Genomic DNA, 14,882 nt, shown 5'->3' with positions numbered 1-14,882 from the left:
TGTGATAAATTGGGTAGGTTTATTTTAATAAATTCTCTAATTTGAAAATAGAGGAAAAATTGTGTTTCTTTGCACTTAAATTTGAAGCGTAATTGTTTATAAAATGCAAATATGTTATTAATATACAAATCTTTAAGTCAGGGGTTCTCAAACGGTCCTGGGGGGCTCACTGTGGCTGCAGGTTTTCGTTCCAACCAGATTCCTAATCAGTGACAACACCTGATAGCACTGATCTCATTTAATTAGCTGCTATTATTTATCTTTTATTCTACATTCAGAAAAGCACAGCCGCATGATTTTTACATTTATAAGAAACTTTGAAATATTTCTGTTTTTGCTATGGATTTAAATGATTAACTCTCTCTTTATTACATTTTGCCCTTTCTCTGTGCATTTTTCTCCTTTCATTGAATCTTAATAATGACAATTAAAAACAAGCAGAGCAGAAACCCAAGCAAACAACACTCAATCGTGAAAGGCTGCAACTACTTTAGCGTCAGCCACACAAAGTAGTAAATAACGGATTAATTAAACAATTAGAACACCTAGAAAAGTAGAATGACAATCAAGATGAAAATACTGTTAAAAAGAAAAAAATACATTTAACTGCTTAGTACATTTTAAAACTTTTTTGTTTTTTTTACCAAACTTAGTTTTCTAATTTGTATATTGTTCCCAAAACTGGGAATCTGGGAAACAACAGTTCACTTAATCAGCCCAGTAGTCCAATTAAAAACAGAGGCTGGTTGGAACAAAAACCTGCAGCCACAGTGGTCCCCCAGGATCGAGTTTGAGAACCCCTGCTTTAAGTGTCTTAATCCCAAATGTTTTCAAAAAATTAAATATTGTGTAGATTTGAGAGGGTTGAAAAAGGTGATTATAGCAACAGATAAAAACTTCTGTGCCTTGAAGTGCATCCTGCTTTGGTTTCATATTCTGAGTTACTGACAGATAACTGAATTATTGGTATATTGATGATCGTCAGTATGGTGTATAAAACAGGACATATAAATAGGTACAGTAAGATTTAATTTGTACTACTGACCAGCTTCATGTAAATGCATTAAGTTGTGCCAATTTCCAGGTCTTTATAGCGTGTATATTTGCCACCCATGTATTAAACTGAAAGTTAGGTAGTGCCATGCCACCTTCTGCTTTAGCTCTTTTTGGATTCAATTTTTAAATGCGCGAATATCTTGAATTCCAAATAAATAAGGTAATAATTGAATCTAGTTTCTTCAAAAAAGGATTTTTAATTTATATAGGGATACTCTGAAATAGAAAAAGAAGCTTGGGAACACTGCAAAAAATGCATATGCAAAAACTAGACAAAAAAACTTTAAATGAGAGTTGTTCTGCTTTTATTTAGCAAAAAAATCTGCCAAAGGGGTAAGCAAAATTTACTTGACAAGATTTCTCAAAACATGCTAAATAATTGTAAATACAAGTTTTTTGACAAGTCAATAATTCTTACAATAAGAAAAAAAAGATTTAACGTCATGATATAAGTACTTTTCACTTGCTTAGATTTCATTTTTTGCAGTGAAGGATGTTTGTCTTGACACTACTGATTCTCCATTTTAAGAGAGATGAAGGGTAGACCATCTGTTCACATCTTGTTTGGTTTGGTTTTTTCCATCCTGTTACCACAAATTGTGCTGAAAAAACATCTTTATATTTACCTGTGATGTTTATCCCTTGATATTTAAACTGTTTGGATAGAATGAATGGATAGACATCGACTCTAGTATGGTATGCTAGAAAGTTCATTAGAAAAAGCACACTTGTACTCAAATTGATTTTGAGTCCTGATGTCTTTTGAAATTCTGCTACTGTCTTAAGAACCAATAGTAAAGACGTTTGTGTGTCTGACATATACAGTACCATGTCACCTGTGTATATTGATATTTGCTTGAGTCCTTCTCCAATAACCCCATTTATCTCTGATGTATTTTGAAACTAAATGGCCAACGGGTCAACGGCTATTACAAAAAACAATGGTAACAGAGGGCTCCCTTGTTGAGTACCATGTTCTAGTTTGAAGTAGTTTGATATCATATTGACAGACAGAGGTTTCTGGACTGGTATAAAGTAATTTGATCTATGCAGATATGTTTAGGCCAGACCCAAATTTGTGCAGTGTGATGTATAGGTAATCCGATTCAACTCTGTCAAAGGCTTTTTCTGTGTCCAAAGATAATAAGATATCTGATGTATTAGAATTTGTGGGTTTTAAGCTGAGTGTCCACCTTTAAAAATCCAATTTGGTCTTTTGATATTACAGAAGGAAGCACTTTTTCCAAGGTAAACTTTTGTTGTCTCTAGTTTCTATGAATGTTGTTAATATTAACTGAGATATCTTTGTTGATTTTTTTTTTACAAAATTCCACAGAATAGTCATCAGTGTCCTCTGCTTTCCCACTTTGGAGTGAGTTTATAGCATCCAGTAATTTTGAGAGTGTCAAAGGCTTGTTAAGTTCTTCTGCACTAAGAGTATTAAGCGGTGGTATTTGTAATGCATCCAAAAACTTTGATCATCCCTCATCTTCTTTAATCTGAGTGGAATATATGAACTTAAAATCATTGACCATAAAAATATACAATATTATATATCTTCAATTGTGCAGGTAATTTCTGGAATTGCGCTGCAGATATCCTGCTTGTAGATTTGTTGAGCTGATTTATTAGCCTTCTATCTGTGTTCATAATAATGATGTCAAGATTTAAAGATGAGTTGTTCAGTTTCTTTTGTAGTCGGGAGATTAAATTCTGTTTGTAGAGCCAATCTTTTCCTGTAAAATGGTGCATTTGTTGACATGGCATATTTTTGCTCTGTACTGGAGATCTCGCTGAGTAACTCTGACTTCTTCTTGGTCTCCAGTTTATTTTTATGAGAGAGATACAAAATAATCTGTCTTCTTAAAATCACTTTTAAACTTTCCCAAAGTATTCCTGCAGAAACCCCCGAGAATGTGCGAGTCTCTGAATTTTAGATTTCTTTCTGTAAATTCGCCTTCCTCTTTCCTTGATCTGGCTGGTAGAATGCCCTTTTAGTGTTTCTTACTTGTCATAGCTCTCTTCAACCTTCTCATTCTCCCACCTTTCATCTTTTACTTTTCACTGACCTACTTTCCTTTTTCTCTATTTAATGTTCTACATCTTTGGATACTTTTTGTCAATAGCTTCACATCTCTTCATCAAGATTTTTTTGTTCAGTTTTCCCATTTCAGATATTCCTCCTTTCTCCTTATGATTTGTTTTATCGTTATGGTTTAAATCTTCCTTCTTTAGTATTTTGGCTGATTTTCTTATAAGTTCTAATGCCTTTTATTAACTCAATTTCCTGATTTTCCCCTCTCCAAAGTTACATTTGTTCAATAATATATATCAATTTAAGTGCCCAGACTTGGCTATCCAACAAAAACTAATTTCTTCTCTCCTGTGTGCTGGCAGGTGATCTGCATGAACGAGTATGACCATATCAACCTGCAACATGAAAACTTGGTGTTGGTGGTAGCAAGCACTTTTGGAAATGGGGATCCTCCAGAAAGTGGAGAAGTAAGAGCAGAAAGGGTCTGAATTATGCTGCGCTGGGTGGGTTATGTGATGCGATCCTCTGTATTAATATCTGTGGTGATGTTTTGGGAGTTATATGCAGTTACCTAAAGCAGTGGTTCATAACCCGTGGGCCGCGGACCAAAGATGGGCCGTGACAGGGAATATGGTGAGCCGCGCTAAAGTCTTAAATCAGTACCAAAATTAGACAAAAAGTCAGAGCAAACAAGAAAATAATCCTCATTTTTACGCATTGTTAGCGGCAGACCATACGTACGGATGCAAGCTGCAGGATTTTAGGGCTTAGAGATGCTTTGTTTAATTTCGTTATTTTAGTAATTTAGTAGGATCAAAATGCAGCTGTAGCTGTTAACACTGGCTGATGCAAGCGATGACGCAAGAGATTTAAGCAATAATAATTTAAATTAGACTGTCACACACTTTTTCGGTTATAACCTTTTTATTGTTTAAAGAAGACTTAGATTACTTAAGGCTTGTAGAGAAGTTTAGACCTTAAAATGGATCGATTTTTGAAACGTAAGCCTTCGACTTCACACCAAGAAACAGATAGTAGTGGCAGCGAAAGTGGTTATGATCAAGACGACACTAAAGTTGTTACTTGTAAGAAAACTAAATATGCTCTAAAATATGATGTGGAATATATTAAATGCGGTTTCGTTTCATCAGCAAATGACCAAAATCTGCCGATGTGCATTATTTGTTTGCAAATCCTCTCGAACGAAGCTATGAAGCCGACGAAATTGCGTTGTCATCTTACTACAAGACATCCAGATCTACAGAATAAAACCAAAGAATATTTTGAGCGTAAAGCCACAGAAGACAGTGTTAAAAACAAGAGTTACTCTCAACGAAAAAACTGTTAAAGCATCCTACTTGATTGCTCAGAGAATCGCAAAAGCAAAGAAACCACACACAATTGGAAAAGATCTTATCATGCTGGATGCTCTTGAGATTTGCGATGTATTGTTTGGCTCAGAATATGCTACAAAGCTGAAAAGCATTCCCATCTCAAATGAAACTGTCTGCAGAAGAATTTCTGAAATGTTGGGGGACATTGTCACACAGTTAACTGAACGGTTACAGTCTACTAAGTTTGCGATTCAATTAGATGAATCAACTGATATCGCTGACGAAGCACAGCTGCTTGTTTATGTTCGCTATTGTTGGCAAAATGTTATGGAAGAAGAATTTCTTTTTTGCAAGTTATTGTCGTCAAGAACAACAGTGGATGAAATATTTTGTATTATAAACGGATTTTTCAAAACGTTTGGCCTGCAGTGGATGAACAGCATCGGTGTTTGCACCGACGGTGTTGCCACAATGACTGGCCACAACAATGGTGTCAAGTGTCGGGCAAGTGTCGCCCGAAATTGTAGACACTCATTGCATGATCCATCGTGAAGCATTGGCTTCAAAGAATTTGTACGAAACTCTGGGATCTGTGCTCGATGACTGTGTACGGATTGTAAACATTAAAACCAGAACAGTGAACAGTCGATGATTTGCTCAACTTTGTATCGAGGCAGATGCAGAACACAAGCTATTCATTGGCTATCCAGAGAGAAAGTTCTCGCAAGGGTGTTTGAACTTCGTTTCGAATTGTTGCAGTTTTTGACCGAACACAGTCTCGACCTGGCCGGTAAGGTTGTTGATACTGTACTGAGTGGCTTGCCATACTGGCATACCTTGCTTACATTTTTAGTCTTTTGAACAGTCTGAACACATCACTGCAGGGTAAAGATGCCAGTTTACTCAAGACATACGACAATGTGGCAGCTTTAAAGAAGAAGGTACGACTTTGGCGCACGTGACTCAAAAGCAATTCACACAACATGTTTCAGTTATTTTGTGAATTTATAGAGAGCAATGAAGTCAACTGCGAGATGCTGAAACGGGTCACTGGTGTAATAAGACAGCATCTGACATCTCTTGCTGAATATTTTGATAAATACTTCATGTCCGAAGACATTGGAGCTTTTGACTGGATTTGTAATCCTTTTCAGTGTGCATCCTCTGAATTAACCGGTCGTGCACAAGATGAATTAGCGGAGCTGTCTAGCGATCGCACATTACAAATCAAATTTGATGATCCTGCTACGGATATTTCTTCCTTTTGGTGCATAGTTTCGCTTGAATATCCGTTGTCGTCAGCACTAGCGATGTAAGTTCTTATACCTTTTTCAACAACTTATTTGTGCGAGGTTTCATTTTCTGCATTGACTGCCATGAAAACAAAATATCAGTCAAGAATTAACGTGGAGGATGATCTTCGAGTGTGTTTATCAAAAATTTCAGCCAGAATTGACATGCTATGTAAGCCCAAACAGCATCATCTTTGACAACTTTACTAACGTAAATGAAAATAAAATAAACCTGATAATGATTATCGTTGTCTCTCTATTTATTATTGTATTTGTGTAGCAAGCAATGAGCAACTAAACATGTAAAGAAAAAATTACATAATAATGTATGTTAGTAATATTTACCCCCCAATTACTAAATGCATGAGCAATAAATTATATGCCAGCGAAGGCTAACAGGTGGGCCACAAAAATGTTTGAATTGTTAATGTGTGCCTTGCGTAAACAGGGCCTGAGAACCACTGACCTAAAGGGACCAACGAAATGTAATTTATGTGACCGATAGGACCTGTAATTGCATATATCATGCATACTTTCTTTTATTTTCATCCTGTTATCTGTGTTTCTCTCTTGGCATGTGAATCCTTCACAAAGCAGGTATCATGACTGGATATGAAATCTGGACACATCTTAGTATGTACCAAACCAAAATGAAGGCCATTTCACAGCAGAAAGAACCTAACTGAATTGAAGAAGTACAATAGTTTCTACATTTTTGCAATAATTACCAAAGGTTTATTAAAAATTCTCTTCAATCTTCCATATTATTACTCATACTCAAAAAATCTCTCATAAATTTTGCATAACAACAGAAGCAAAAGAGGAATTTAATAATTTTAAGGAAGCTTTTACACAAGCATCAGTGCTTTGGCACCCGGATATTAGTCTTCCCTTTGAATTGCAGATGGGTGCATCTAGCATCAGGGCGTGGACAACTATATTTCAGCACGTTCCTGACACTGGTTAACTTCACCCATGTGTGTATTACTCAAAGAAAATATAGTGTTAGAAATTAGGAATTGCTAGACATTGCTAGCAAGATCAGGTTGCTGATCTTTCTATAGTTCAGTTACTTGTTCAGTCTGATACATGTTCAATGTTAATGTGTAACATTTATTTAAACTTAAGTTATCTATTAATAATATGACTAATAGTAGGACTAATAAGTATTTGTCATAATATTGTGAGGAGTTATGGTGATGGTGTTATACTGGTGGAATAATAAAAATGACTCGACCATAATCTGTTCCCTTTTCTTCAGAGTTTTGCCAAGGCACTAATGGACATGTCTCATCCTGCTGTGAAACAAATTGAACAGAAGAAGTGAGTTTACTCCTGAATCAAAGCAGATACCACTTAGTGATGCCATGGTATGAGGGTAAATCAAAACGTTAAGGCAATATGAAAATTATATGGTAATCGCAACAGTGCAATACAACAGTTTAGATGAAGCCAAATTCAAATAAATATGAATGCACCACTCTGTGATTGCACCATTGTTAAATAACACACTATAGTGAGATTTCTTTGGGCAGGTGGGTAAAACCTGCTGGAATTCATTGAAGGATATTGACTCAGAAGTGAAAATAGCCTGACTCAACAAAAAGATTATGAATGGGCAAAAAGCTTTAAAGTTAAAAGAACAAGTGCAACTGGTGAAGCTCGATGTCATTGATCATCAACATCGAGCACACAAGCCCACATAAGACACGGCGAATGCCTTCATTAGAGTAGAATGAATAATAACGTTGTCTGCTGATGTTGCACATTTGAATATCAGCTATGGATCTGCACATGCATAGATCATGATGACTTGGGGTACCACAAAGGTTGTTCAAGATGGGTACCCACATAGCTTGGTGATCTGTACAAACCAGCATTCTTTGGTTATTTTCTTCAGGTTTTACTTTCTCATCCCAAAGAAATCTCACTAGGCATGTTGCAGCAGCACAGCGTTCATATCCATTTAACCTTGGCTTCAACTAGATTAGTGGTTCTCAAACTGTGGGGCGGGCCCCCCTAGGGCATGCACGAAGTAACAAAAAGGGGGAGTTGCGAAAATGTGAAAAAAAGAAAACAAGAATCAAAAACATGAAAAATACATACATTGAAACCAAAACAAATTAACTTAAACTACATTCTGATACTAGAAAAATAAATGTAGAGTTAGATAAATGTCGATAAAAGTTAAGTAGTGCGACAGCAGGGGTCACTGTTCCCCCGTGAAACCCACAGATAACACGTCCTGACACCAGGTGAAATTATCAAAAATGATTTTAATTCCTGAATAATGTGAACCAAGCACCTCCACCTCCACAATACACAATAAATCAATAATAACAACAACAATCAATAATCACAATATCCTCTTCACCCAGCAGCTCCGTTACACTTCCTCCCAACTCCGACTCAGTCTGCTGGGTTTCCCACTGTCCTTTTTATAGTCCTTGACCCGGAAGTGCTTCTGTCCCTCAGTCCATGTGATTTCATAGCACTTCCGGGTCAGATGAAAACTTCTTCTTTTCTTCAGCCCGGAAGTACTTTAGTTCTTCCATCCCCGTGACTTGTAAGTACTTCTGGGCTATAACAGAAACAATGTTCATGTCTCCCTGCAGCGTCCCCTGGCGGCCCCCACGGTATCCAGCAGGGCTGTGAAGCCAAACTCCATGATACATGATGCCCTGCTGGAATTCGGGGCACTTCCATGTTGCAGGGAGGACTCCATCTAGCGGCATGGGGGTATTGGCCGGGATAAACTGCCAGCCATATATCACACTAGGTATAATAAAATATGCATCTATGGTATATCATTAATTAAAAAAGAACAAATTGGTATTAGGGCGGTATGGTGGCGCAGTGGTAGCGCTGCTGCCTCGCAGTTAGGAGACCCGGGTTCGCTTCCTGGGTCCTCCCTGCATGGAGTTTGCATGTTCTCCCCGTGTCTGCGTGGGTTTCCTCCGGGCGCTCTGGTTTCCTCCCACAATCCAAAGACATGCAGGTTAGATGGATTGGCAATTCTAAATTGGCCCTAGTGTGGGTGTGGTTGTGTGTGTCCTGCGGTGGGTTGGCACCCTGCCCAGGATTGGTTCCTGCCCTGTGTTGGCTGGGATTGGCTCCAGCAGACCCCCGTGACCCTTTATTCGGATTCAGTGGGTTAGAAAATGGATGGATGGAAATTGGTATTATTGGGCTCCTTTCAAAAAAACGTTAGGGGGGTGCGATTAAAACTGTTATGAAAACTTGGGTCACAAATACTTAAAGGTTGAGAAATGCTGAATTAGACTAATGGAGAGTGTTGTGCTGTTTGTGTTCGAACTACCCATAAGCCATCATACTTGTGTTGTGTTGCATTAGCTACTATCTGTTGCGGCTACTGTGTAATTTTAAAATTGCCTTTACTTTTTCATTTATCCTAATTTAAGGTAACCATTTTATGTTTGGGTAATATGATGTAAGAATGCACCCCGTCCCATCTTTTTTTATTGTTTTTGGAAAAGATATGTATATGAGCAGGTATGGACAGCATAGCTCTTACCATCCTGAACTTGATTATAAACCCCAGCACATTCTATTTTCCCTTCCTTACTGGGACTCAGTTCATTAAAATAGTGAGATATCATTACCCCAGGGGAAACAGGACTACTGTAAACTGACAGCAGAACCCTGATTTCTGAAACAGTTCCCATTGGTTCTTATTTTTCAGGAGCTACAAGGTGCGATTCAACAGCCTATCATCTATGGACAACATTCTGGAGGAAGTAAAGAGAAGCTCAGAACTGGACCACACAAAGAGCCCTGGGCCTCTCAGTGCTGTCAGGTACGACTCACTCCTATGATTATTCCTCAAACCCTTGCCAATATTTTGTATCCCAAGTTAAAGAGGCTTTTTACACAGTTAGCAATAATTATTTTGTTAGTGCTTTGGGATGAACTACTATTTGTATGCTTGTCTCAAGAGATTATCTTGTTATAAATTAGGGAGAACAAGGGAGTGAGATTATCATATTATTTTTTGCAAAACCTGTAGCAGTTATGACTTTGCGTTTATGACAGTTTTATTGGTATTTAATACTGATAGAAATTAAGTAGAACACCATCTGCATGTTCAGTGACTATTTTTATTTTTTGCGATAAAATTTGTATTGATACAATAAAAAAGGAATACAGCAAAAAAAAAAAACAATGATAACCATTTTTGGGCCATATAAAAACAAAAACAAAAACACCCCCACCAGCAACACCTGAGATGGCTATTTAAACAAAAACATAATAAGAAGGAATAAAAAATAAGAGTCGACGGGTAAACTGGCACACACACACCACATAAGAGTGCAAGGCACTCTTTAATTTTAAGGGACAAAAAAAAAAAACAGGAAAGATGGACAGATGAAACTGACCCCTAACCAGGTCTTTACCAACTGAACAGCATGAAGCCAGCTGTGGGTAGCAGAGCCAAAGAGTTGTTGATCTAGGATGGAGAAAACTCAAGAAGGATACGATTATAAAATGAAGACTTTTAGCTTGCAGGAGAGATTAAAGACTTTCAGACTGCAGCAAGAGGCTAAAAGCAATTTAGCTGCAATGGCTTGTGAGACTTGCCCGGACACAACCAGTCGGAGACCACATCTTTATAAAAGTCACACGTTTATTATTCATCAATAAACACAGTCCACGAACACCACACAATGCACAAATCAATAATCACCCCAATATTCCTTCTTTCTCTCAGTCCTTGGCCTCCAATCTCCTCCTGGGAGCTTCATCCTGCTCCCTCTCCCGACTCTAGCTCACAGACTGTTAGGAGGCAGGCCCTTTTATTCCCGCCCCGGATGCATTCCAGGTAGCTGGAAACGAACTTCTGGCAGCACTTCCTGCCCTTTGCCCCGGAAGCACTCCGGGCGTCCCTGGCAGGTTCCGCTGCCATCTTGCCAAGAAGTAAAGTTCTCCCGGGTTCTAGGAGGCTTAAGGCGCCCCCTGGCAGTGGCCACGGGTCTTAACGAGTTGGAATATCTCTCCTCCTCTCCCGTGGTCCTCTCCTGCTTCAGGGCGGTTGTGTCCTCCTGACCTGGAAGCTTTTAATGCCTCTATCTGGTCCCTCCAGGCATCCCGGCCAGGTAAGAACCCCAGACATCTGTGACAGGCTGCAGTCATTTATAGCCTCCACTGGGAGAGGGAAAGTAAAAGTGAGGAAAGAATGGAAAGGTCTAGGAGGAGAAGAACTTGAGAACAAATGAGGAGAAGATCTTCAGGGGCCTAAGGAATGGAGAAAGAAAGAATCAGAGAGGGATTCAGCGACATAGCACCAGAGTGCCACAGCCAGAGGTCATTCCCAGAACAAGTGAAGAAATGTGCCAGGGACTTTAAGAGGACAAAGGTGACAGATGGGATCTAATCCTAGTTCCATTAAATAACATTTCTAGGGAGTAGGATACAATCTACTGTATGAACACATTTATATTGTGTGTGTTGGTGAGTAGGATTTTTAGAACAATTTTTGATATTTGGAAAGATGGTTTACTAGCACAACACAGAGCATGGGGAAAGGTCTATTAGCTAATTAGACATTACTGTTAGAGGTTTGAGGGTAGCTTTGTAGGGGGAGAACTGTTGATCTCCTAATGTGTAAAAAAAATGAGTGAAAATATTTCAAGCCCATTTTCTAACTTTCAGTGGCATTGATTTGGCTCTTATAGGTACTCTGTGTTTGGCCTGGGATCCCGTGCTTATCCCCATTTTTGTGCCTTTGGCCACGCGGTGGACACACTCCTCCATGAACTGGGTGGTGAATGCATTCTGGAGATGGGGGAGGGTGATGAACTGTGTGGACAGGAAGAATCCTTTCGAACTTGGGCATCAGACGTTTTCAAGGTAATACTTCACAGCTGTCTTCATGTTTCTTCTTTAACTGTTCTGAAAGGAGCTCAGTTTTTACTTGCAGGACATCAGAAACATGTCTTAAATGAGAGATGTTTAGAAGGAAATCTTGTATTGTGAGATATTCTGAAGAACACATTCAATTGCTTAAAGGCCAGTGAAAAGGAGTTTACATATAACCAGCTGGTAGGTTTAAATACAGCGTACCCCTTGTGGTCAAGTCGATCTACCCTCACCTTTGGTCATGACGAAAAGAATGAGACCACAGGTGCAAACAGCCGAAATGAGCTTTCTGCATAGAGTGGCTGGGCTCTGCCTTTAGAGAGGGGGTGAGAAGCACAGACATCTGGGAAAGGCTCAGAGCAGAGCCACTGAACCTCCACATCAAGTGGACCCAATTGAGGTGGTTCAGGCATCTGATACGGATGTCACCCGGACACATCCCTGTGGAGGTTTTACAGGAATGCCCAGCCTGGAGGAGATCCCGTGGAAGACTCAGGGCTTGCTGGGAAGAATGGACTGGGAAAGCCTTAGGGTCTCACAGTATGAGTTCGAAAGTATAGCTGGGGAAAAGGACATATGGGCCTCACTGCTAAAACTGTTGCCTCCACAGCCTGATTTTGGATAAGTGATGGAAAATGAAATTAAAGAAAAGGGATACATAATGCTGATGATGAGGTCAATCAGTGCTTTGACATAAGGTCCAAAAAGTCCAAAGCAAGGTCCAAAATATCCCAGTAGTTATAAAAATCCAAACATTTCATTTTATTTTAAGTTGAATGAGGTTATTGCTGCATCTACAGTATTCTACATAACGAGGAAAACCATTTGTTTATTTTTGCTATTATTCTCACTCAGCATTTACTTTTTCACTTTTGTTTAGGGTTTATTTATTTTCATTATGTTTTTTTCAATCAGTATGTGTTACCAACACGTCTGGAGGCAATCACCCCTCTCCTTTAGATCCTGACATTGTGATAGTGACATGTTTGCTAGACTATACATGCATAAACAATTTTTCTATCCCACTTATCCAGGACAGGTTCATGGGACATCACTAGGACCACTTTAGCAAGGCCAATTTATTTAACCTGCACATCTCTGAGAGTATTCCAGACACATGCTGGGAGCACACAGGAAGTGAACTCTGGTCTCCGAACTGCAAGGCAGCACTACCATGCTACCCTGAAAGAAGGAACATAAAATATTATATGTAAATAACAAACAAAAATGCAGGAAGTAAAGATGATAGTTTACCTGTATTACAATGAAAAAGAAATGTCTCACTTTAACTAAGGTAATCCACTCAAAGTTCCAAACTCTATGAAGTATCTAATTATAATAATACCTGTAACTACATATGCTGATTGAAAGAACCATAATGAAAATAATATAGTATAGTATAATATCTGTTAATTAATTTAAAGAATAATAATAGCAAAATCCAAACAAAATGAAAAAGCAAATGCTGAGTGAGAATAATAATAAAAATAAACAAGATTGTTTCCCTTGTAAGGTGGAATACTGTAGAGCAGTAATGACCTCATTCAAAGTGCACTTTAACTTAAAAAATTCAATGGTAAAGTCATGAAATCAATTGCATCAATGAAGAAGGTCAATCAGGTACTTAATGGACAAAGGAAATCTAAAGGAGGAACATTAGTCCTGACAATTAATGGCTTACCTCTGAAGTATTAAAGGATCACACACCCAAAAATGATATTTTTATGTGTTACTTACCCCATGTAGTTTGTAGTGGTGTCCATGAAAAATGTAAATCTCATGTTTTTAGGCAGAATGGAGGTAAAGAAGTCTAGCGACCAGTGCTGCGCAATGGCAAACAATGTGAAAAATATTCCATGAAAAAAGAAAACAAATCTCACATTATTTGTGTCACTTATCAAGTCGCTTACTCAAAATGCGCAAAACTAATGCTTTTTGGGTAAAGTGTTGTTAATTGGCTACTTCTGGAATTGTCAATGTAAAAATACACAATGGCAAACCTAAAGACTCATGGGAGGCCTTTTTGAAGACAGAACTCTTGACCAATGAATGACAGGGAGAGGTGGGTCTTCAAGGCAGTAATTCACTGTCACTGTGTAAGGTCTATTTCATCCATATACAGAACATGAAGGCAAGGCTTGTCAACAGCTGGAGTGAGGAGTGTTATTTGTGGAAAAGAGGTAATTCTAATAATTCATTCATCTCTATTGGGAAACACATACTCAACTTAATAATTCAAAAAATTGTGCACCATCATTATTCATTATAATCATCTCTTTTAGGTTTATTATTTACCTGATGTGTTTATATGAGGTATCTTACAACATTCAAGTTATGATTGGTTTCATTTTATTTGGGGAACAGGCAGATGAAGTGACTTACTTGTGTTCACACAGTGTCAGTAGCAGGATCTGAAACCACCACATCAGGGTTCAAAGTTCAAAGCCTTAACTGCTACACCACACTGCCTACAAGATGAGGATATACAACCTTGAAAAAGGTCATTTTAAATCTGATAATTTGCGATCCAGTGACTTAACATAGATTTGCGAATAGTGCGTTCATTTGAAATCTGTACATACATGATTATGTGTATGAGACTAGATCAAAAAAATGCCTCTCTTAACATAGCAGACAGTTTTATAAGCAAGTGTGTATTATCAACTTGGAATAACTTCTATGTAAAAATCTCTTTTTCGCATCCTGTAATAGACTGAATTGATACTGATTGGCACAAATACGGCATAGATGTAAAAGCAAACCTAGACACTAGGGTAACAATGGGGTTACTCGGGTCACTTCACTCTCCATCCCTTGCGCCCATGAATAACGATCACGGTTACACTCTCTTGTACATCTGCAGATGTTTAGAAACTCTTTGCATCCTCTATTTCAGCATGCGGTTTCTTCATAGTTTTTCTTAACTCTGGGCACTGTCTTGACCACACAGAATCTCATTGACCACCCTGGACCCCTGACACCTCCAGCATGTAGAAGAAGAAGAAGAAGACTACTTATAGTGTTGATTTAATTAGCGCTTTTAAGACACTTAAAGCACTTTACATAGGGTTACCTTTAACCACCACCAATGTGCAGCATCCACAATCCATTTTGTGCCAGTACACTCAACTCACATTAGTTATTAGGTGATAAAGAGGTGGTAGTGATAGTTGGCCAATTAGAAATGGAGATAAGGAGTCCAAAATGATTAGGCCATGGTGGGCTATTTAGCCAGAACCTCAGGAAACACCCTACTCTTTACCAAAGATGCCCATGGATTTTTTATGA

General features: G+C 38.4%; 1 protein-coding gene across 1 annotated transcript in view; it reads left to right on the top strand.

Moving 5' to 3' along the window:
- LOC120515929 (nitric oxide synthase, endothelial-like) overlaps positions 1-14,882 on the top strand; it is a 76,430-nt gene that overhangs the window by 36,017 nt on the left and 25,531 nt on the right. The window contains exons 13-16 of the mRNA XM_039737305.1: positions 3,454-3,558; positions 6,979-7,040; positions 9,421-9,534; positions 11,411-11,585. Coding sequence (XP_039593239.1) covers positions 3,454-3,558; positions 6,979-7,040; positions 9,421-9,534; positions 11,411-11,585 — 456 coding nt within the window. The remainder of the gene's footprint in view (positions 1-3,453; positions 3,559-6,978; positions 7,041-9,420; positions 9,535-11,410; positions 11,586-14,882) is intronic.

Source organism: Polypterus senegalus, chromosome 15 (assembly GCF_016835505.1).
Source record: "Polypterus senegalus isolate Bchr_013 chromosome 15, ASM1683550v1, whole genome shotgun sequence".
Taxonomy (NCBI): Eukaryota; Metazoa; Chordata; class Cladistia; order Polypteriformes; family Polypteridae; genus Polypterus; species Polypterus senegalus.
This window is presented reverse-complemented; position numbering and strand designations above follow the sequence as displayed.